Below are 24,046 nucleotides of genomic sequence, written 5' to 3' on the forward strand. Positions count from 1 at the left end.
ACACTGCAACCACGCCCGCCAACCTTGGCCGCAGATAGAAAAGTCTGGCTTCCTGGACCCTCGGGAAGGTGAATTCGAAGGCATCCTGGCGGCCTGACGGCTGAGACCTTAGACACCTGCAGAAAGGGGGCGCGCCAGCCGGGATCCCAGCTCCTCCGGGCCCCGAGGCGGCGGGGACCCCGTTAAACCGGTTTGTAGAATCAACGCTCCGCCGGGAGATTAAGCGGATTAGGGCGGGAGGCGGCCCCACACCCCACAGGGCGCAGGTCCGTGGGCGGGTCCCGGCGCGGGGCGCAGCGGGCAAGGTCCTGTCGGCCATGGGACCCGCGGCGGAGAGCGGACGCGCCGCGCCGGCCGCCAGGTGCGCGGGATCCCGGACGCGCCCCCACGCGGGCCTGGGGCGGAAGGCGAGACGGGAAGATGGGGGGGCGGGGAGGGGGAGGGGCGCCCCCCGGGCGAGAGGGGCCTCCGGGGAGGGCGCGCGTGCGGGCGCCTGGGAGTCCGCAAAGCCCAGCTGGAGGCCAGCGCTCGGCCCAGCAGCGACGCGGGACAAGGAGCAGGGGTCGGGGGTGGGGGGAGCGAAGCGAGGGGCCCCCAAGGGAAGGATGGCCCCCGGGGTCCTCGCAGGCCACGCCCCTCCCGCCTAGGACACGCCCCCGGCCCGGCGCCTCCCCCCCCGCCAGCTCCCTAAGACACGCCCCTTTCCCCCGTGGCCTCTCCCTTGGAGCGCGGCCGGCACCCCAAATCAGAATTGCTCGGGGACGCCCTGTCGCCCCCTGTCGCCTCCCCCGGCGTGGCCGCGCCCCCAGCGCACGACGCGCCCAGTCCCGCCCCCGGGGCCCCGCCTCCGGCCCCAAGGAGCGCGGCGCGTTCCCGCACCCCGACTCGGAGCCCCGCCCCGAAGCGCGGCTGAGCGACCCCCGCCGGCCCCGCCTCGGCTCGCCGGCTCCTCCCCGTGCCCCCTCCGCGCGCCTCCCCAGTCCCGGCGCCCCCGGAGCGCGGCGGGGGCGGCCCCCAGCGTCCGGTGCACCGGGGCGCAATGCGGGGGGGCGTACGGCCTGGCGGGGACGCGGGACAGAGCAGCCCCTCCAGCCCGGGACGGGTCCGGTGGAAGGGCGGGCAGAGCCCCGGCTCTCCGGACGCACGGGGGGCCGTGCCTCACCTCCGGGTTACAGCAGCTGCGCGGGGTCGGAGGGCTTGGAATCCCGCCTCCGTCCCGTGTAATTCAAGGCTCCGGGCTCAGACCCGCCTCCCTCGCGGTGCACGACGCTCCGGGGACACTGGGCGGGGGCGGGGACGCGGCCAGGCGCCCGGAAGGGGAGGTGCCGGCCTGCAGGCCACGCTCACCCTGCGGCCTGTCCTTCCCGAGGCAGGAGCCCAAAGGGCCGCTTTGCAAGGCAGCGGGAAGGAGGATTTTTGAAAGAACCCAACTTGGGCAGACCTACACTTTCAAAACAAAAACAGCCTTTTCCTGCCCAAGTTTTGTGCCGTGCGTGTTACGAGGCAAGCAAATTGGGACAAAAGGAACCCACATCTAGATGCAACCCCTCCTTAAATCCTAATTGAGTGGAAATGCACGTACCTTACCAGCCAGCGGCTTCCAAATGACGACTTCTCCTTCCAGCCTGCAGACGTTCACCCCTGGCCATGTTTCTCCCTCCAGGAACTGTTTGCCGGTTCTACTCGCAGTATGCTCGCTACTGACGACTTGGGAAGTAAAGGCATCAAACGCCTTTAAACCTAACATTCTGCTGATAATGGCAGATGACCTTGGCATCGGGGACCTCGGTTGCTATGGGAACAATACACTGAGGTACAAGTGCGCTGGTGCGGTGTGGATGTGCACATGTGTATTTGGCTGAAAGATGCATTTAAAATATACCTGTAAGAAGTGGGGAATTGCTTAGTGCATGGTATCTCAACACCAAAAAAAAAAAAATGTTGGCTCTGGAAAAGGAGGTCGTAACCTTTCGAACAATGTGGAACTTTGGTGGGTGGGTGTATGCACTTCCTAGGGCTGCCTTAACAAATGACCACAAAGGACAACAGGAACCATCTCCTCCCAGCTCTGGAGACCAGAATCTGAGGTCCCAAGTGGGACGGGGCTGAGCTCCCTCCACCGGCCCCAGGGGAGGTTCCTTCCTGCCTCTGCCAGCTTCTGGGGGCTCCAGGAAGCCCTGGGCATGTTGGCACGTCCCTCCTGTCTCTGTCTCCATCTCCACATGGCTTCTCCTCTGTGCTTGTGTCTCCTCCTCTGTCTCTTTTGAGGATACCTGTAGCTACATTTAAGGCTGCCCCAATCCAAGACAACCTCACCTCCGATCCTGCACTAGGTACATCTGCAAAGACCATTTCCAAGTGGGGTCCTATTCCCAGGTTCTGGGGGCCAGCACATGAGCAGATCCATTCTGGGGCTGCTAGTCAACCAGCTGCCTGCTGTAAGCTTGGTGCACACTTTACAGCCCTCCAGGCTATCCCCTGCCAAATAAGAAACTGAATGATGCTTGCTTCTCTCCTCCCTGGTGGGCAGACCCGGTTGCAATTCATAGCACAGACCACCCCCACCCACTTAGAGTGTGCAGGTCATTGGCCTCTCGTATCTTGACAGAGCTGTGCATCTGCTGCCACGAAGCATTTTAGAATATTGTCAGACCCCAAAAGAACCCCTTGCATGCTCTGAGCCTCACCTCCTTGCAAGGGGCTTAATTGTGGCCCCCAAAATCCCTATGTTGCAGCCCTCACCCCAGGACCTCAGATAGGACAGTATTTGGAGATGAGTCTATAAAGAGAGGATTAAGGTAAAATGAGGTCATGAGGTGGACCCTGAGCCCATAGGACAGGTGTCCTTATAGGAAGAGGACATGAGAACACAGACACGCACAGCGGGACGACCCTGTGAGGACATAGGGAGAAGATGCATCTATACACCCAGGACGAGCAGCCCTGCCCACACCTGGACCGTGGAGTCCATCCTCCAGGACTGGGGACAAGAATGTCTGCTGTTTAAGCAGGGCACACCCTGCTTAAGAATTCTGCCAGCTACCGGTGATTTCTTTTCATGTTTCAAGTTTTTGCTCAATTTTCTCATCTTCCTATCACCAAATTTAAGTTGCTTTTTGCAGTTCATAGCATTCCTGGTGTAACTGACAGCAGTATTTCCTTTCTGGAAGTCCGTATAAGAATGGTTTACGTAGCAATCTAGGGCTTTGTGAGACACAGTATCTTTCCTATACACAGAATAATGAAGCATAAATGTTTTTAAAAGATAAATGTCTTCCGAAACACAGAACTGACTGAATAAAATCCCCTTGGTAATATGAAGCCTTGCATCATCTCCACATTTCTTTCTGCTCCATGATGCAAAATAAGGAATGTGACACCCCAGTGTTCTAACAGCAAAGTCACACCAGCCATGTGGTAAAAGACGGAGCAGTGAGTCTAAATAAACGTGCACCCTGTTCATTTTATTAACAGAAGAGGAAGAAGAGATCTCCCATCTCAGAAAAGCCTCACTTAGGGCGCACCACACACCTCCTTCCTGAGAGACCAGAAGATATTTCTACCACCCTCAAAAACTTTGATACTTTGTTTTTTTTAAATAAACATGACTATGATTCCATAGCCCAGAATGCTATTTTTTTAAAAATGCATAAAGAAATGAGAGGCACTTGAGAGTAATATTTTTAAAGGACTGGATTTGCAAATCTACTTGGCAAGGGGAAAAAATGGAATGGCATAAACTGAGAAGCACAGAACTTAAAATTACATTCATATGTATTAAAGGAGCTTCTTTTTTTCTTGTTTTAAGATACCTTGTAGAAAGTGGGAGAAAAAGATTCTGCGGGGAACAAGTCCTACATGGAGGTTGAAAACTCAGTTGTTTTTCATCACATTCTACTCTGTAGATAATCATGAAGACAGCTATAAGAGATAAAAACTTGATAGTTAGATAAATAGATGGATAGATGATAGGTAGAGGGTGGGTAGATGGATGGATGGATGGTTGGGTGGATGGATAGATGATAAATAGATGGGTAGACAGACTCTTGGATATCAGACTAGAGATACAACTTTTTAAAAACTGGCAAAGATGGGTCAGAACTAATATCATAACTATACTTCATATAATCCTATAAGCCTGTGTATATCATGTACTAGGACAAGCAAAATGTTAATTCCTACCTTTGGGTTACTAAAACAAGCCAAAAAGAACTGGTGATTCATAATAACAGCCTTTATGTTTCGGTTGGTCACACTTCAAACAGGAGCCACAGATAAGAAAAACTGCCAGAATAATACGAACCAGCACAACTATTCTTTGAAAACAACGGCTCGCCAGGGGTCCTCACCTGCCCTGAGAAGCAGGTGTCTGAAATGCGGGCGACCTCTGCTGTGTTTTCCAAGGGTCTGCAAGCCACAGGCAAACAGCGTTGATAACAGCTTTGGAAACCCGTCCATGAGGACTCTCTGCCTGTCTTTCAATATGACAAGAGCAACGTGCAGCGGGCAGAAACAGGGCTGATGCACGGCAACCAGCGGGAAGTCCGTCATGAATGCCACTGTAACCCTGATGTCTGACACGCAGCAGCCAGAAGCCCCCGAAGGTCACCATCAGTGCATTTCCAGTTGCACAGACTTGGCATTATCCCGAGTTGGCACTTTCTCGCTATAGCTGAACCTTCAAACTTTGCTTACAAATTGGGATCCTTCCCTGGCTAAGAATCTTTGGGGCTCTATTGTTGTAAGCATAACACGAGGGGGCCCAAAAGTCTTTCATGCAGCTTTTCTCTTTAATAATCTCAGAAGAGTGAATCCTATGCATGGATAACGACCATCTCTTTCAAGTTCCGTCTTGAACATTTCTAGCTGAACTTCACTAGCTTTGAGGATTTTGAAGAAAACACTGAGTTATTTTTCTTTTTAAGGCAACATTTGCCATCTTAAGAAAAACAAAATGAGAGATGTATTCTTTGACATTTGCAAAACCGTCGGAGTTAGAAAGAAAGGTACACCTTGATGCGTTCGGAAGATGGTCGGGCTGAATTTGTAGCATTTATGCCTCCCAAGGTCTTGATGCTAAAACCCAACCTTGGACTTCGGCCTTGACCACAGGACTTAGAAAGTGGCTCACGTAAAAGAAAATAGTATCGCCGGCATGGTGACCCTTAGCCTGAGGTTGCCCACCTGCTCAGCAAAGCCCCAGGTCAAGTGTCCATCCTCTCCCTACAGTGTCAGGAGGACACAGACACTAAGGGCCTCTTCTCAGTAGATAAGGGTCATGAACCACCATTAACTTCCTGAAACCCTTTAACAACACCCAGGATCCCAGCCAGAAATTTCCCCCATCCACACCCCTAACTGCCCTGCAGGCACCCCTTTTATCCTGGGACCATGTGCCTTTGTTCCCCCTGCCCTCTACAGAAGTTTTGGGCCATAGCTGTCTTGCACATTCTACTCCAGACAATTTAAGTATTCTGGCCAGTGGCCTCCGCCTCCACATCTTTCTGTCTGTCTTCACTCCAGTACCTCTGCTGTGCAACCCGTCCGCAGGGAACCTTAGCAGCGCGGGCAGGAAAGGGTGAGCTCTTTGTCCATCCCACTTGAAGACCATTCGCCAGTGTGTGAAATAGGACTTGCTCGCAGAGGAGCAAAGAATAGCAAGACTAAGGGACGCAGCTATGCAAGCAAACAGCTTGGCATGGCCACCGCTTCCCAGGGAATGGAAGCAGGTGGGGAGACTCCCTAGGTCAGAGCGACACAGCCTACAGCTGTCAGCTCCATCACACAGTGAGAGCCTCAGGCTAGACCGGCTGGAAGGCTCATTGTGGCCCCCACGTCCTACAGGGGATGTGGTGGGCACAGATGGTGGCCATGCATGGCCGGGTTGGGCTGTGCCTGAGGACCCCGATGCCTATTGTAGCAGGTGGGACTCGAGGTATTCATGGCCCTGGGGGCTGAGCACATGTGTGTGAGCCACACCGTGGTCACCTCAACCCACTGAACCGCCTACGTGCCTGGCTACAAGGGGGCAGCCCAGGCTCAGAGCCTCATTTTGTTCCATGAGCTCAGTGACACCACGCCAGATTCTTTCCACCAGGACCGTTCCTTCCATGTCACTCTGGTGAAGGGCTTCTCCACCCCAGCACAGCTGCCTTTGGGGTTCTTTGTCCTCAGGACTGTCCGGTGCACTGTATTGTAGGGGATCCCGTGTATTGTAGGGCATTCAGCAGCAGCCTGGCCACTGGATGCCAGGAGGTTCCCTACCCTTGAATAATTCTAAAACCCCGTGAAGTCCCTGCAGGAATACGGATCCATCCCTGAGCCTTTCAATGTGGGGACCTGCTTAAGGTCCATGCGCATCCCCTTCCTCCCAATGACATCTGTGTGGTTTGTGCAGGACGCCAAATATCGACCGGCTGGCAGAGGAAGGTGTGAGGTTCACGCAGCACCTGGCGGCCGCCCCTCTTTGCACCCCGAGCAGAGCCGCATTCCTCACTGGGAGGCACTCCATCAGGTCAGGTGGGTGTTGTGGGCACAGCTAAGAAAGGGGCAGGTCCGGGCCACTCACTGATCGCCACTACCAATCGCCAGCCATGGTTGAGAGGCAGGGAAAATGGTGAAAATGTAGTCTTCCCTTGCAACCTCTTGGCATTACCTAAACGATACTGTATGCCATGGGGGCGTGCAGAAAAAAAATGAATCGGTGATAACTGGAAATTCAGAGGCCAAAACTCTTGAATGGTAGCAGATTATGTTTGACATCGTGTTTATTCGTTTAAAGGATGCAAAGTCATGATTTCAGACAGGTGTCAGGTGACTGTGGGGGGTGCTGGCTCACAGTCCCCAAAGGTCCCACATCCTAATTCCCAGACCCGGTGAATATTCCCTTATATGGTAAAGAGGATTTTGCAGATGTGATTCAGTTACAGGTCTTTAAATGGGGACATTATTCTGGGTGGTCCAACTGCTCCCAATATAATCAAAAGGTCCTTTTAAGAGGGAGGCAGGGGTGTCATAGGAACAGAAGGAGATGTGGGGCTGGGGTAAGACCTCCGCGTTTTGTGCCTTGAAGGGGCAGCCAGCCAGGGAATGTGGTCCTCCTCTCCAAGGATGCAGCCCTGCCAACTTGACCTGACGCTGCCGGGCTCCAGGAATGCCACCAAGCAGCTTTGTGCTGTTTTAGGACACCAAACTTACAGCGGTTTGTCACAGCAGGAATAAGAAAACTCATACCAAGAGCCGTGCTAAACCTTTGGGTGTATGGAAAATGGTCCTGTTCCACATGCGCCAGATGTGGAGTGGCCAAGATAGTGAGACAATGTTCCAAATAGAATTTAAAGAAAAAACAAAATTATACCAACACACACCCAGCCGAGTGGCTGGCTTGGAAAGGAGTAGTCGTCCAAAGTGTGGCCAGGAAGGGGGAGAGGGATGCCTCGGACGCTGCAGGCGGAGGTGCACTCCTGTATAACCTCTGTGCGCATCGCTCTGTCGGTGTCTGCTGAAGCCCAGTGCATGCTTACCCATGAGCCAGCAATGCCTAAGGACGTGCCCAACATGTGCACACATGTATGTTGTACAAAATACAGGCATGCAAATATTCACAGCAGCACCGGGAGAGACCCAGGTACAGAAACAATCCATCAACAGAAAAATGGATTATTTACATATTGGAATATTATTATGTTAGTCTCTTTGGGCCGCCATAAGAGAATCCCACAGGGTTCAACAACACACATTATGTCCCTGCCCCTGGAGGCTGGACCCCGAGGTCCAGGTGTAGGCAGGGCTGCTCCTCCTGGGTGTATAGATGCATCTTCTCCCTGTGTCCTCACGGGGTCGTCCCTCTGTGCGTGTGTGTGTGTCCTCATCTCTTCTTACAAGAACACCAGTCCTATGGGATCGGGGTCCACCTACGGCCTCATTTTACCTTAATCCCCTCTTTAAGGACCCTGATTCCAAACACAGCCCCATTCTGAGGTCTCCACCTGCTAGATGCTAGTAGCAACCACTTTTCCTTCGAAGTTTTGATGACCAAAAATGCCTCCAGGTATTGCCAGGCATCCCTGGGGGTCAGAATCACCTTTGGATGAGAACCACTATCCTAGATAGGTAGGTAGGTAGGTAGGTAGATAGGTGATATAGATATAGAGAAAGATGATAGATAGATAGATAGATAGATGATAGATAGATAGATAGATAGATAGATAGATAGATAGATAGATAGATAGATAATAAATAGATATCTAGATAGATATAGATGAGAGGTAGATAGATACATAAATAGATTGATACAGATAGGTGATGAATAGGTAGGTAGGTAGATAGACACAGACAGACAGGGCCTGTCATGCAAAGGCCCCGGGCTTCTCAGCCTCAGCACCATTGGCACCTAAGGCTGTATGGTTCTGCAGGGTGGGGGCTGTCCTGGTCATTCTAGGGTGTTTCCACTCACCAGATGCTAGTGGCACCCCTTCTCCCATTGTGACACCCGAAAACAATTCCCAGCATTGCACAGTGCCCCCTGGTGGGGCCAGCCATCTCCCGGCGAGAACCCCCAGGGGTCAGTAAATGCCTCCTCTCTGCTCCACAGGCATGGACGCCAGCGATGGATACCGGGCCCTGCAGTGGAACGGGGGCTCAGGCGGACTCCCCAAGAATGAAACCACGTTTGCCAGCATCCTGCAGCAGCAAGGCTATGCAACCGGCCTCATAGGTGCTCATACTCATAGACTCTTCGGCCATCAGGAAGATCAAGGATCTGAAGAATCTGTTTTCCTACAGGGGGGAGACAGTCACATGTCAGAACCACAGTTTGGTGCCCCATCCATCCGAGGTCTCAGTGGTCACAGTGTTTAAATTTTGTCAACCAAAAATTTTAGTTCAAAATCTTTGGGTATTGGCCTCTTTCCCTCCCTGGACATATCAGTTTCCTCTCCTGATTTATCAAGAAACATCTCTGGAGATTGTTTCTCCATAAATGTCCATGCTGAAACCCTCAGAGTTGATCATTGGTGACTTCCTAGCAAATGCAGGGAGGGTTAGAAGCTCCCTGGTTATAAAGGAGGGCGTGAGGGGGCCCCAAGACCACCGGTAGGCTCGGCATTCACTAGGATGACCCACGGGACCGGGCATAGGGTTGTGCTCGTAGCCACGATTTTATACACCAGAAGGAAGCAGAGCAAAATCAGGAAACAGGAAAGGAGCCTGGGGTAGAGTCTGGGGGCTGCCAGGCACAAGCTTCTGTAGTCACCCAGGGTGCTCCTAATTCCTCCAGCGAGGAGTTGTGACCACATGTGCCAAATGGTGTCACCAGGGAGGCTCCTTTAGAGACTCAGCACCCAGGGCTTTTACTGGGGGCTGGTCACATAGGCACCACTGCCTAGCACCCAGCCAGACCATCCTCCCACAAGAGAAGCAAGTGTCCAGCAAGCCACACTGTGCAGATGGGTTCCAGATCCAGACAACCACGTGTATCATTTAGGGAATGGCATGAGCCCTCTGCAAACCCAGTGCCCAGGCATGAGCTAGGCGCCAACCTCCCAAGATGCCCCATCTAGGGATGGTGGTCTCAGACCTGCTAGGTTTCTGGTCCTCCCCAGAGAAAGGAATGTTGGGGGCGTTTCCTGCCCACTTTCCGTGGACCAGGTGCTTAGCACTGCTTTCATTCCTTGCTCAGCTTTGTGGGTCTAGAACTAGCATCCTTATCTGACACTTCAGGAAATGGGTGTGATCAGACCAGAGGAGGAGATGGTCTGCTCCAGCCCCCTGGCCAAGGGCGGGCTAGTCATTTAACCAAATCCAGGGGCTGGCCAGTTGAGCGTCAGATGAGAAACCTCTTCTGGGTTCACGGGTGGCATCTCCTCCCTGTGTCCTCACGTGGAGGAGGGGCCTGGGCACTCTCTGGGGTCTTTCTAAGGGCACTAATCCTATTCATGAGGCCCCACCCTCATGACCTGAGCACCTCCCAAAGATGCACCTGCAAAGGCCATCACCTTGTGGGGTCCGATTTCAATACATGAATTTTAGGGGGATGCAAACATTGCCTCTACAGCATATCTCATGCCCGAGGGCATGTTTGGGAACTTTTTCCACATCTACACACTCTGTCTTCAACTTCTAAGAACAAGAACAAGGCTTCTTAGCTGCCTGAATCAACCAGAGCGTTCCATTAGCAATACCATCATTGGGACAGTGTACCCGATCCCTTGCCTTGTGCGTGTCTCCTGCTCCGTGGGTAGGATTTCTTTTAGACGTGGCTAAGTGCATTTATATTCGTGTTGTTCAGAATGGCAGACCTGTGTACCTGTTCCTTCTGTGAATCTGTATTTTCTGGTCCACACCCTCAATCTGTACTGGGGGAAGGCTCTTCTTCCTGCCCCAAATGATAGACAGATTTTGAGGTGGAGACCACCCTGTAAGGTTTCTCCTCCACAGTCCCCACCCTGTTCCAGTATTTTTGTTTCCTTAAATGGAACCAGGGAAATAAAGGTAGGTTCCCTGGGTCTGGATCTAGGACAGATTTCTGCAGGGTTCTGGAGACAGTTTGCGATTGGCAGGAGGCAGAAGTGGGAGAGGAACCTGTTTTAACTTCGTAACTTGGAAGTTATGGCCACTGGTACATTGCACCCTTTTTTATCCTGTTTTGAACCTAAATCTAGACTGGCTGAGGGTCTGGGGACCATGAAAGAGACAGAAAGTACACACAGACAACCCAATTTTCAGACACCCTCCAGGAAGTTGAAATGGGGGTTTCTCATTTTCCATCTTATAATGACATTGTCTTGGGGGGAATAATCCATAAGTGTTTCTTGATTCTGGTCAGTGGATGAAGCCAATTACTTCTACTGTGTCATGAGATTATTCAACAGCCAGCTCCCATTATCTTAAGTAAAAAATATCCTTAAGTAAATGCTATTTTGGGAGTTATTTAATAACAGAACGGTCTAGGTGCAAGCTTCTAATCCCAAATGCCCCCAGGAAATCTTAAACCTTGAATCCCTTGATAACCATCATCACATTTAGCCATTCGTTAGTATCCATGGAGCATAATGCATTCATTTAAACATCAGTATCAAAGAAACCCATTTTACTCTTTTCCATTTAAAATTTTTATGATAGTCCTTTCTGCTATATTTCTTTTCTCCTTCAAATGTTGGTATTTGTAGAAATTCCTTCTCAGCAGAACATTCAGATTATTCTGGGAAGGAGATTCGTCTCAGGCAGAGTACTTTACAGGTGTATGTTTTTGTAAACATTTTTGCTGCTAATTTCAGGAAAATGGCACCAGGGCGTGAACTGTGAATCCCGCACAGACCACTGCCATCACCCACTGAGCCACGGATTCGACTATTTTTACGGCATGCCTTTCACGCTCGTGAATGACTGTCAACCCGGCAGACCCCCAGAAGTGGATGCCCACACGAGAGCCCAGCTCTGGCATTACACCCAGATGATGGCCCTGGGGCTACTGACCTTTGCTGTTGGCAAAGCCTGCCGGTTAATCTCCATTCCCTGGAAGGCGGTCATCGGCGCGGCCAGCTTCGTCTTCCTGTTCTTCGCCTCCTGGTACGCCAGCTTCGGTTTCGTCCGTCGCTGGAATTGCATCCTAATGAGAAACCATCGCGTCGCCGAGCAGCCCATGGTTTTGGAAAGAACAGCGAGTCTTATGTTACAGGAAGCCGTTTCCTACATCGAAAGGTAATAGAACGTCCTGTGTTAAAAAGGAGATGACTTCTCAAAGCACGTGTCCTCTGTGGGATGTCGTACACAGACCCTATGAGCACACGGGCTTGAAGAACTCAACCTTTTCCTGTGGTTTAGTGTCCAAAAACTCACGCCTTTACTTTGAAGGAATGGGTTGGATTCAAGTGTGTGGAAACGGATGTCATTCTACCGGAGGGGTGTTTTTCTTCTTTCAGAAATAAGCACGGCCCTTTCCTGCTCTTCATCTCCTTGCTACACGTGCACATCCCCCTTGTCACCACAAAACAGTTTCTTGGGAAAAGCCGACATGGCTTATACGGAGACAACGTGGAGGAGATGGATTGGCTCGTAGGTAAGTCGAAGCACCCCCGAGCCTGACTCTCTGCTCCCCGTTAACATATAGTAACAGATGGGGCATTTCCGCATGACCCGGGTCGCTATAAGGAATACACGCCAAACAACAGGGAAAAACCTTCGCATGTCCCACATAGTCATGGGCTCTTGCAGCATTTCTGAATTCTTAGCCCAGTTTTGCACAAAATCACCAAGTCTATTATGTAAAGACATCAGGAGACATTACAGAAAGTGAAGCGCTAATAGCTGTCATTCAGGATGTTGGACCAAAATCACTTTCCTTCTGTGGCCTTGAGGACCAATGACTTGTAGACTCTTGAAAGAAGGTAGACCTTGAAATCCTTGCAGTGTATGGTTGCGTGTCTTGAGGCAAATCGAATGATGTGGTGGGTCAGGGAAAAGGGGTGAAGAACCCCCAAAATGGGAGGTGTTTTAGAAACCTGTGTTTTCTGTACTCCGTGAGCCCTTGTGGATTCAGATATTTATATTCATGGTTTTGGGTGTCCATGTGGTCTCCCTGGTGATGGCTCGGTTTGCAGATGGCTTTGCATTCCTGAGTCTTGGCCCCCACATCCCAGTTGCCCCCCGGTGTTGCTCACCACCCTGCCTTCCTCTTATATGAGCTGGAACCTCCAAATCACCGTTTCTCACCTCCATGCACTGATTATGGACATATGCACACATGCAAACATAGGATGCTTAAAACACTCCACTGGGGACATCCTGGCTTTTGGTATTTATCCTGTTTCCCCTGTGGGCGATATCTTTATAAGCAAGATTCTGAATCCTGCAGTACCAGAAAAATTAGACTCACGTTCATCCTTCGCTATGACGTCCATACCCGTGGTCTCCTGGTGGCCACTGTCCTTTTATGACATTCTAGCGAGCGGTGATGTACACAGAGAGGAGGCATTGTGTTCAGTGAGCAGATGCTGTTTTATTTACTTTGGCCTGATGTGTCCCTTTTTTTTCGTAAAGGTGAAATTCTGAAGGCCATCGAAGAAAACAATTTGAAAAACACGACATTCACCTATTTTACCTCTGATCATGGAGGACATTTGGAGGCAAGAGATGAGCATGGCCAACTTGGGGGATGGAATGGAATATACAGAGGTAAGATCAGTGGACCTGGGGCTCACATGCTGGGTCCATGGGCACAGGGGTCCAAAGACAGGACCATGGACATACGGGTTCAAAGATGGGTGCAAAAACATAAGGGTCAAAAGTCAGGTAAATACAGATACAGTGAGCCGGTAGACACTGGCATTGAAAGGCAATGTCAGTAGCCAGTGACTCCCACTCAGGAAGTTTGTAGGACATGCAGAGGTGAACAAGTATGCTCTTTCTAAGGGGGTTTCTTGAGCATCTGCTATAGACCACCTACTATCTAGATAGCAAGATGGAGGGAAGGACACACACCCCTCCTTTAAAGGGTTTACATCCTAGTTAGAAAGAGAAATATACAAATAAATGATCAAGATAAAATGAGTGCAAATATCATTCTCAATAAAAGGTAGCGTAGTGACCATACCCCCAGGTATATATGCCCCACTGTGTCCCAGGATATCACGTCAGACTAAGGGAATCATACCCTTTACATTGCAGTTTTTAAAGTCTCATTCTTGAATCATCCATCTGCATGATTCATGGAGTCCGTATCTGTGAATAAAAATGTACATACAGATATGGAGACAGGTGCCCCCAGCTGTGTGCAGGTGGGACTTCCACCCAGAGAATTCTGATGATGTCATTTACTCACAGGTGGTAAAGGCATGGGTGGCTGGGAAGGCGGCATCCGGGTCCCGGGGATAGTCCGCTGGTCCGGGGTGCTGCAGGCTGGCCGAGTGATCCAGGAGCCCACCAGCCTGATGGACGTGTTCCCCACCGTGGTCCAGCTGGGGGGCGGCGAGGTGCCCCAGGACAGGTACACGCATGTGCGATGACCTTGCCCACTTCTTGTTCCCTGAGAGCTGCCACCCCCTCAGATTTAGCAGGAAAAATCGACTATAGGAGAATATTTAGCAATCCTCACAGCCTCGAGTGGACGGGACAGCCCAAGAGAAAATAACCATTCTCAGTAAAACATAGGCTGACGTAAAATACTGGGGCAAGTGACGCTTTTTGCAGTTTTGGTAAAACTTCATACTTGGCATAACAATGGGGAATCAAAGCATTAGAAATTGATGCATTCGGCAATATCTCCTTGCTATCTCCTGAAGCACAACCTCACCTGTATATTCATGACGCCGTGACCATATGGTTTCAGCATGATTGTCACCTTCGTATGAGGACATTGCCAAAGAGTCACCCTAATACAAGACAGAAAAAGTAAAAGTAAATACTTTGATTTGATGTCACTGCATTTCAGTGAACAAATAAAAACTCCTGTGTAATGGATAATAATGTGAGGTCCATTATCCCCAACTTCTCATTGCAAAAAAGCATTTTATTCATTTATTAATTTGTGTATCATCAGGTTATATATATATGTGGATATGTGTATGTGTGTGTAGAAAACAAGACATTTTAAGAAATTGGCCCATGCAATTGTGGAGGCTGACAAATTGCAATCCTTACACATCAGGTCAGCAGGCTGTAGGCTCAGACAGAATTTTTGTTATAGTCTTGAGGCAAAATTCCACCTTTTCTGGGAAACCTCAGACTGTGCTAGTGACTCGCTTCGACTGATAAGACAAGGCCCACTGTCGTTATCAAGGGTCACCTGCTTTACATAATGTCTACTGACTGTCGGGTTAAGGACATCTCAGAAATGCCTTCACAGCAATACCTAGAGTGATGTTTCACCCAAGCCTGGCTGGGTCTAAACACATGGCAATTGTACCATCACAATTAGGGTGTTCAAAATAAAAAATTTACCTTTAAAAATAAACTGCTGAAACTGCTTCACCATTATAAGTAAGCTATACACTCCTACATTAAATTCAGATTAAACACTTAAAAAATACTCATTTTTTTTCCTACGGAAGGGGATCCAGGATCCCATATACCCATCTCTGGCTTCTCTGGTCCAGCTCCTGTATACACAATATATGTCTTGGAATCTCTTCGGATTTAAAAAGACGTTCGTGGCCCTAACACTCAGCTAGGGTCATGGGCAGTCCAACTGGAATTTAAAAAGACTTTGTGTTGATATCCAAGGTCAGAATGGGTTGTGTGTGTGTGTGTGTATGCGCGCATGTTGTGTGCTGTGTAACAACCCCCAAAACATGGTAATTCTGTGTATTGAAAAAGCAGTAGGTATGTTGCTCAGCAGCCTGCAGCTGCACCATTCTCCATGCACCACCCACTGGGGTACACCATGCACCACCCGCTTGGGTCCTTGCAGACTTGGAGTTTTATACCCCGGGTGCAGAACACAGCCCGTGTGGCCTTGGTCTGATTGCTTCTTGTGGTGTCCTCACTGAATCAGGGTGATCGACGGCCGCAGCCTGGTGCCCCTGCTGCAGGGAGCTGCTGAGCCCTCGGCACACGAGTTCCTATTTCATTACTGTGGGAAGCATCTCCACGCAGCACGCTGGTATGACAAGGACAGTGAGTACATGCCACCCCCCAGTGAGGTGGGGGCTCTTCAGAGAAGCGGAGCCAAGAGGGGGTGTGGGTGGATGGATGGACAGATGGACAATAGACAGAGAGGTGCAGGTAGATAATGCATAGATATAGATGGGTAGATAATTCATAGATATGGATGGGTAGGTAAATCATAGACATAGATGGGTAGATAATTCATAGACACAGATGGATAGATAATCCACAGGTATAGGTGGCTGGGTAACTCATAGATATAGATGGATAGATAATTCAGAAACCTGGATAATTCATAGGTATAGATGGGTGAATAGATAAATGATAAACAGATATAGATAGATAATTCATAGATATGGATGGATGGCTAATTGATAGACATAGGTAATTCATAGGTATAAATGGGTGAATGGATAGATGATAAACAGATAGATATAGATAGATAATTCATAGATATAGATGGGTAGATAATTCATAGATATGGATGGGTAGATAAATCATAGACATAGATGGGTATATAATTCATAGACACAGATGGATAGATAATTCACAGATATAGGTGGATGGATAACTCATAGATATAGATGGATAGATAATTCATAGACATGGATAATTCATAGGTATAGATGGGTGAATAGATAAATGATAAACAGACATAGATAATTCATAGATATAGATGGATAGATAATTCATAGATATGGATGGGTAGATAAATCATAGACACAGATGGATAGATAATTCACAGATATAGATGGATGGGTAACTCATAGATATAGATGGATAGATAATTCAGAGACATGGATAATTCATAGGTACAGATGGATAAATGATAAACAGATATAGATAGATAATTCACAGATATAAATGGATGGATAATTCATAGACATAGATAATTCATAGGTATAGATGGATGAATGGATAGATGATAAACAGATAGATATAGATAGATAATTCATAGATATAGATGGCTAGCTAATTCACAGATATGGTTGGATGGATGGATAAATAGATGATAGATACAGATGACAGACAAATGGATTAGAGAGACAGACAAGTCAAAGATGAAGATGGATATAGATGTATAGATGGATGGAGACAGAAAGATCTGAGATTTTAAAGAAGTGGCTCACCTGGTTGTGGGGCTCAGCAGGGCAGGCTGACAGCCTGGAAGGAACTGAGTCTATCATCTTGAGTCCAAAGTCAGAAAACCCAGGCAGGATTTCTGTGCTGCGGTCTGCAGACAGACCTCCTTCCTCTTTGGGGGACCCCACCCTTTGTCCCTTAAGTCTTTCCGCTGATTGGATGAGGCCCTCCCACAGCACGGCAAGGCACCTCCTTTACTCCAAGTCTACTAACTTAAATGTGAATCCCATTTTTAAAAACACCTTCACGACGACACCTAGACCAGCATTTGACCATATATCTGGCCACGTGGACACATGAAATTCACCATCAGAGAACGAATCTCTTTCTTACAAGCTAAGAAGCATCAGTCAGTGTGTCTCAAAGAGGGCAGCGGCCAGTGCTTGGACACATTTCTGGAGAGGTGACTGGCCGGCACTCCTGAATGTTTCCTCTGATTGGCTTTATTACCGGCCAAGTATCCAAATGAATCCCCTGAAGATGTAGCAAACGCTTCGCCAACGATGCTCTTGATACATCGGGTGCTTCTGTTTCTAGAGGTAATGCGGAGACGTTGAACAATTAAAATATAGGGGAACAAAGGAGAAGGAATTAGCCACAGCATGGTTGGCCCTAAGCCCTGCGGCTGACTCCCTGAGCCCTTTGGGATAAGCCCTGTGCCTCTCTGCCCCAAGCGCACCATAAAGACACGTAGGTGCTCACGCCACTACCCCGCCCAGATGCAGATTTGATAAACACGTGTCCAAGCTAGGTGTGCAAGCTCCCTTCTGCTGTTCTCTCTTCTTTTTATTGCAATGGGATAGTGATGGCCACTCCCCAGTATTCTTCTAAAAGATCCAGGATTCTTTTAGTACCTAGGTTCATTGTTTGCAGTTGAGTAGGTTTCTCCTGTCCTGACACCCTCCCTGTATTCATTCAGGCGGAAGACTGTGGAAGGTCCATTATGTGACACCGCGCTTCCAGCCCGAGGGAGCAGGGGCCTGCCACGGCCGAGGCGTGTGCCCCTGCTCTGGGGACGGCGTGATCCAGCACCACCCGCCCTTGCTGTTTGACCTCTCCAGGGACCCCTCCGAGGCACAGCCCCTGTCCCCCGGCTCCGAGCCCCTGTTCTACGCGGTGGTGCTGAGGGTGGGCGAGGCTGTGGAGGAGCACAGGAGGACCCTGACTGCTGTGCCCCCCCAGTTTTCCCTGAGCAACATCGTGTGGAAACCGTGGCTGCAGCCGTGCTGTGGGACTTTCCCCTTTTGCTCGTGCAGCCAGGATGGACACCACAGCGCGACGTGACCTCACTCATTCCAGGATGGGGGTCCTCAAGCAGGTGTTCACGAGACTGTGAAGCAAAGGGACCCCTCACGCACTGTTTGGTGGGACTGTAAATTCCCTTACAGGACCAATAAGTTCTGGGTCTCGTGTACAGCATGGTGGTGGTGGTGGTGAACAGGTTGGACAGTGGCCAAGAGAGTGGATCGCAAGTTCTCAGCACTTGGGATGGATGCACGTGTCCATTCACTTGATTGTGACCATTCTTTCTTGATGTGTACGTCTATCCAATCCTCATGTCGCACACCTGAAATAAATGCAGTTTTATTTGTCAATTATACCTCAATGAAGCTGGAGAATCATTTTTTTTAGAAGGACATGGGCAGCTTCGCCCAAAGGCCTGGGCTGTGAGATATGACCCAGGAGAGACTGGCCGGGATGTAAAATGTTTGGTGTGGCTGCAGCCTAGGTGTCCTGTTTGTGAGAAGCATGGTGTAGGGAGGGAGTGGGTCTCTGATTGCTCACTGTGAGGTCGGACAGGAACAGTGGGTACCCCATCCTGCTCTTCCTTGGGGTTATGGTAGTGCTGATATCTGATTTTTTTTTTTTTTACCTATCCATCTGAAAGCATATTTGGGAACTCATTGCCCCTGTGAATGGCTTCACAGAATAGCAGACAGAAGTAGTCATGCCTACTTTTGTGGGCAAAAGGGGGAAGGTAAAACAGCTCCATGTCAACTCTTGAGGAACTGCTGATCTGAAATGATTGATTCCACCCCACACGTGAGGATCACTGCCCGTGGGTCCTCATTTTATGAGTTAGAAATTGCTTTAAGGGTTCTAGTAACAGACACTGGGGATAAAAATGCCATACACAGGAGAGGGGGTGTGTCCTCTCAGCTAATGTGAGGCCCAGAGGGGAGCAGCTCAGAGCTCCACCTTCCTGCTCTTCCATCCTCAGCACGTGGACTTTGCCTCATGGTCTCAAGATATCTGCTGGAGCTCCAGGCAGCACGCTGACATTCCGACATTCCAGGCAGCAAAATAAGAAGAGCACAAGGGCTGAGTGAGTCCCCATGAAGGAGATTATCCACAAGTCCCAACCCAGGACACCTGCTTCCAACCGCCATCCTTAGAAATTCCTGGAAGTCGAGAAATGCACTCTATCTGGTGGGCACATACCGGCCCCAAATACATTCAGGGTTACTGTCCTCAGCATGAAGGTGGGAGAACCTTTATAGCGCTGATCAAGGTATTTAATGCATCATTTCCCTGCCAGATTAAACAAATTTATTTAGCAAATGACCACCGAGATGTCTGGAGGGAAGTTTTGACCCCACACGGGGCAGAGAAATGTACGGAAGGCAGCTTGGCCCCCTTCATGTACATGACGAAGGTGGTGTGGCAGTAACTCACACACTGGGGTGCCTGCAGTGAGGCTGCCCACCCACACGTCCCACAATGGGGGGACCTTGCTCTGTCCTCCTACATCCACTGAGGTCCCAGCTGGAAGTCAACAGGATGCTCAAAGACACACTGCAGTGCCACCAGGAACCAGACATGGGTTGTGTTCCACAGACCAGAAGGGACGCAGGACCCCACCGCCACTGTGAGGCTCAGAGCCTTTCGAAATGTGGAAGGGAAATCTCAGGGGTGGGGATCTTGGGGAGAAGACACACAGGCCTGCCAAGCAGGCAGCTGGTGTCCATTCTCTTGCTCCTGAAGGGAACCCCATCTCCAAATGCAGCCACAGCCTGAGGTCCCAGGGGTGAGGGCTACCGTGCAGGAATCTGGGGAGGGGGACCCGACCACGCAACCTGTGAATCATCCCACAGGACCGCAGCCCTGACAGTCCATGAAAGCCAAGATCAGCGTGGGTTTCCCAAAGCTCCATTTGAAAAGCAGGATTCAGGTACCGCTCACCGGGTCCCTTAGCGCCGGCATAAAGCTTTGCTGCCTTTGACATTTTCCTCTCGGTTATGGATCTTACAAGGGGACGTAAAAAAAGTGTGAATCAACCGGAATGCAAGCCGCTGCTCGGTGCCAGTAAGTGAGCGTCCGCGGGAGCCCCGCCTGGCCCTCCGACTGCTGCAGATGCGGTTTGCTGTGGAAGTTTTCAAAAGCTGTGAGTGTCTAAGCTCTGGGAGGAGCAGTGACTAAATCTGACATGGTGGACTTCCCAATAGTTTGGGGTGTGTGTGTATGTGTGTGTGTGCATGTGCATGCACGCTCTGCATCCCCACCCACCCCCTCCCACCCTTCCCCTACCTTTTAAGGACCTGGGGCCAGCCAGGGGTCAAGAAAGGGTTGATCCACAGCTGGGCTGACTGACAGGGTCCCTTTGTGTCCCGCGCGCCTGCCTCTCTCTTTATCTCCTGGATGCGTGCAAATCTGGCCCTTGACTCTTGGCCAAGATAAGGGCAGGGGGGCCAGGCAGTGACCCCCAGCTCTGTTCCTTTGCCGAGGCTCTGCCTCCCCGGTGAGGCAGGCTGCCTTTGCTAAGTGACCGCAGAAGCATGACATGGTGGCCGCTCTCCTGCCGTGTGTGTGCAGGCAGCCCGCCTGGGGCACCGAGGTCTCTCCAACAGCCCTTGGTGCAGACCAGATGGGGAGCTCTGCACGTCTGTTTGTGACCCTCTGCAGCCGGCCTGCCCTCCTCGCCTTTTCACAAGAGCTCCACACGTGAGTGTGCACATGCTCTGTGGGGTCTGTGAATCCGCTCGAATATCCAAATAGGGAGCTTTCTCTGGACACAGCTGTGCAGGACACATGGCGCCGGCACACCAGAAGGGTCCCCCTTGCAAAAGGAACACCACACACAAAAACGAACTCAAGATCCAACACAGAAACCTGTTCAGAGGCCATAAATCTATAAAACCTTTAGGAAAATAAAAAAAACTTAGGAGAAAATCTTTGTCATCCTGGGTTGGGGAGAGATTTTTTTAGATAAGTCACCAAGCCTGATGTATGAAAGAAAATGTGATTGATTAGTTGATCAAATTTGAAAGCTTTTGCTCCAAACAGCCCCCCTTAGGAAAAGGAAGGGGTAAGACAGGCCTTGGCCCCAGAGAGGCTGCCGGTCCCTCCCCACCCCACTCCTGTGGGTAAGGTGCCCCGAGTGAAACAGCCTTTTTTACACGGGCCTGGCACAGTGCCCGCTCACCCTGCATCGCTGGCTTCCGTTTGTTACCTGCCAGCCCGTGGAATTACTCCAACACCCGACCACAACCTCCCACGGAAACCGGGGGGCCACCCCACGCTTTTGTGGGTACAAAGCCTGCCTCCCCTGCCACATGCTGGTTCAGTCTGCTTCCAGCTGCAGCCTCCATGGGGCCCCAGGTCATGTCCTGCGTCACCACACCTTGGATAAGCTTAAAACCACAGGAATCACCCCCCCCTCCCCCAGCTCTAAGACCAGACCTCTGAGACCCACGAGGAGCTCTGAGGTCCAGGAGGGGCACGGCAGGGCTGTGCTCCCTCCCCAGGCTCCAGGGGAGGCTCCTTCCTGCCTCTTCCAGCTTCTGAGGGCTCCAGGCAGGCCCAGGCCTGTGGCCACATCTCTCCCACCTCTGCCTCTGTCTCCACGTGGCTTCTCCTCTGCATCCATGTGTCTCCTCTTCTATCTCTCACATGGACCCCTGTCAGAGTGGATTGCTCTAGAAAAGAACTGTACAAGGTTTCTTCCTAACATGTTTTTCCACCATCGTATCTCAAGTTGGCATCAATATATTTTTTCAGATCTCTTATGGAGAGGCCCGAGGTTCCTGGAATACTAAGTGATCAAAAATGGTTCTTGTATGAATTCATAACTGACTCATTCTTACAACTGGTTGAGGGTGCTTTTTAATTTTGTGCTCGTGTGCATGCGCCGGCTATTTGCCTTTACATAGATTGGCTTTTGTTTTGTATTTCAGGCAAATCAACCTTTTCATAAGTTTCCAAACCTTGGCCTGGTTTCGGATACCTGTCCGCACCCCCAGGGCTGTTCGCACATCCAGATGACACCAGACCTTTGTCTCTGTTAGTGGTTTGTTCTCACAACACCCCACGGTTCACTCTCATTTCTAGTGCACGCTTCCCACCGGCTACGCACGGAGATCCGATTTCTTTTAGTACGTCTTGGAATATATTGGATAAATTGGGGTCCTGGGAGCTGGATTGCAGACCACGGAGAGGTTACATTTAACCAGAACTTAATCAGCAAACCTGAGCCACCGCCCGCTGTGGCCGTGGCGTGGGGATGGCTGTTAGAACCAGGCCCCAACGGGGGCTGCCCCAGACAGGGTCGTGGCTGTGCACACTGGCTGCGTGCAGGGAAAGAAGGGCTCCCGGAGGCAGAGAATCAGCCCTCCCAGAAGAGAGCCCGTCCTCACAGGACACAGGGGTCACGTGGACCCAGAGACGGGCTCGCAAGACACATGTGCGTGTTTGGGAACGTCACTCACCCTTTCAAAATGATCTGGTTTCAAGGGACACCAGAAAGTAGCTGACTTGTCAGAAATGAGAGGGGAAACACACTGTGCGTGGTCCACGGGTGTCGGGATTCTGTGCCTGCTACTCGATGTCACACCGGAGCTGCTCACAAGAGGCCGCGGGACCCCGGGGTGGGACAGGAGAGGGCACCGTGCAGGCACTGGCCCCCTCGGTTGCGGAGACCACAGCTAGTCCTGCGTTACCTCTAACAGTGGTTTGCGCCCAGGGAGCTGCTCTGAAGTGCAGAGCCCCAGGCCCCATGGCATGAAAACCTGCATCCTGCCAGACCCGCAGGGACGCCTGGGCTGGTTCCTCTCCAGGGTGGTGGGCTCTGAAGACATATTTCCAGATGCCCACGTGGTCCCAGACAGGATCATGGACCGCCATGCCCAGGAGGGTCTGTGCCCCTGCCAGGGGAACTCGCTCCCTGGGGACCCCTAGAAGGCCACGCCTGCAGCCTGGCTGGGAACCCTCCCTTCCCTCAGTGGTCAGCTGCTTGGTGCTCCGAGTCCTTCACTCCGCCTCCTGGCACCACGGGGAGGCCATGCTTGCAGCCTCCCTGTGTCTGGTTCCCACATGCATGTGCTAGAAACACCCACCCACACATAGGGTCACCCAGAGAGCTGAAATGCTCCCCAGCAAGCCACATGGGGGTGCCCGCCTCTGGCAGCCTGGCAGAGCCCATCGGTGCACATCTGTCACCTGCCCTGTGTCCTCAGCAGAGCTGGGTACCTGGCTGACCCCTAACCCAGGGGACGAGGTCAGGGCACTTGGCGTGAATGGCCTCTGCCTTCTCACGGACAGTCTTGCTCCACTGCCGAAGGTCCACTGCAGAAATGCTGGGCGGTGTCCTCCATCCTTCTGCAAACGGCGCAGCTGAGGGCTGGGTCTCTGTCTTCCCCACAGAGGACCTGGGAAATGTCGGATCAATTGATTCCGGCCTCCACAGCCACGGGAAGTTGCAGAGCAGACCCAGCTGGGCTCAGCCCATGCACCTCTTGCTTCCACACTGCAACTGGTTCTCACAGCAATGCAATCATGAATGTTCCAGTATTTACGTATATATGCAAGGCAAGCTTACCCCCCAAAAAATGCAGATAAAGGGCAGTGCACGCGGGACATTTCCAGATAAACACACTTCCCCCAAAGAGGGAACCCGAATGGATGTGGGGGTGGCTTGCAGGTGACAGCCACAGGGAAGGATGGAGACACATTAGCACTGGGTCTCTTCACGTGCATTTGAGGGCCACGTGAGTGTGGGGCCAACAGAGGGGCATAGCTATTGCTCACACAACCTGCGATGTGTGTGAGCACACAACTGCTAGAGTATCCCTTTCACAGTGGACGCTGTCTTCTGTCATATCCCACATGGCCCTCCTTGACGGCACCATGCCTGCCAGGCCAGCCTCTTCACCCGCTGCCAATCATCAGCTTCCAAAAAAAACACACATGCCCAAAGGATTCGCTCCCTCAGACGGTTGGCAGACGCTCTCCTATAAAATCTGGGGGACGATTCCATCTTTTCATTCCCGACTGACCCATTTCAGTGGGAGGAAACCCACTGAAT

General features: G+C 51.0%; 1 protein-coding gene and 2 long non-coding RNA genes across 11 annotated transcripts in view; 1 reads left to right on the top strand and 2 right to left on the bottom strand.

Annotated features, from left to right (window-relative positions):
* The window catches only part of LOC130682216 (uncharacterized), a 6,306-nt gene extending 6,156 nt beyond the window's left edge, over positions 1 to 150 (bottom strand). For both annotated transcript variants that reach the window (XR_008995434.1, XR_008995435.1), the window contains exon 1: positions 24 to 150. This is a non-coding gene — a long non-coding RNA (uncharacterized LOC130682216). The remainder of the gene's footprint in view (positions 1 to 23) is intronic.
* Positions 1 to 1,657, bottom strand: part of LOC130682215 (uncharacterized) — a 25,200-nt gene extending 23,543 nt beyond the window's left edge. For all 3 annotated transcript variants that reach the window (XR_008995432.1, XR_008995433.1, XR_008995431.1), the window contains exon 1: positions 1,163 to 1,657. This is a non-coding gene — a long non-coding RNA (uncharacterized LOC130682215). The remainder of the gene's footprint in view (positions 1 to 1,162) is intronic.
* On the top strand, positions 225 to 18,346 carry LOC130682214 (arylsulfatase D-like). 6 transcript variants are annotated; one of them, XM_057496341.1, is made up of 10 exons: positions 225 to 361; positions 1,664 to 1,813; positions 6,398 to 6,519; positions 8,594 to 8,836; positions 11,277 to 11,700; positions 11,922 to 12,058; positions 13,039 to 13,173; positions 13,822 to 13,984; positions 15,491 to 15,612; positions 17,666 to 18,346. In XM_057496341.1, the coding sequence occupies exons 1-10, from the start codon at positions 318 to 320 to the stop codon at positions 18,028 to 18,030; spliced, it is 1,905 nt and encodes a 634-aa protein (XP_057352324.1). In that variant the 5' UTR covers positions 225 to 317; the 3' UTR covers positions 18,031 to 18,346. The 6 variants fall into 6 exon arrangements, with proteins under 6 accessions (XP_057352324.1, XP_057352325.1, XP_057352326.1 ...); XM_057496342.1 differs by having other exon boundaries at positions 8,594 to 8,716; XM_057496343.1 differs by having other exon boundaries at positions 15,491 to 15,598; positions 17,666 to 18,030.
* Positions 18,347 to 24,046: the final 5,700 nt, after the last annotated feature.

Source organism: Manis pentadactyla, chromosome Y (assembly GCF_030020395.1).
Source record: "Manis pentadactyla isolate mManPen7 chromosome Y, mManPen7.hap1, whole genome shotgun sequence".
In the NCBI taxonomy this organism is placed as follows: domain Eukaryota; kingdom Metazoa; phylum Chordata; class Mammalia; order Pholidota; family Manidae; genus Manis; species Manis pentadactyla.

Coding starts and splice junctions, on each gene's coding strand:
- LOC130682214 (XM_057496341.1), top strand. CDS start 318: ATGGGACCCGCGGCGGAGAGCGGACGCGCCGCGCCGGCCGCCAG. Junction 8,837..11,276: donor TGGTGCCCCATCCATCCGAG/GTCTCAGTGGTC, acceptor TGCTAATTTCAG/GAAAATGGCACCAGGGCGTG. Junction 15,613..17,665: donor ACGCTGGTATGACAAGGACA/GTGAGTACATGC, acceptor GTATTCATTCAG/GCGGAAGACTGTGGAAGGTC.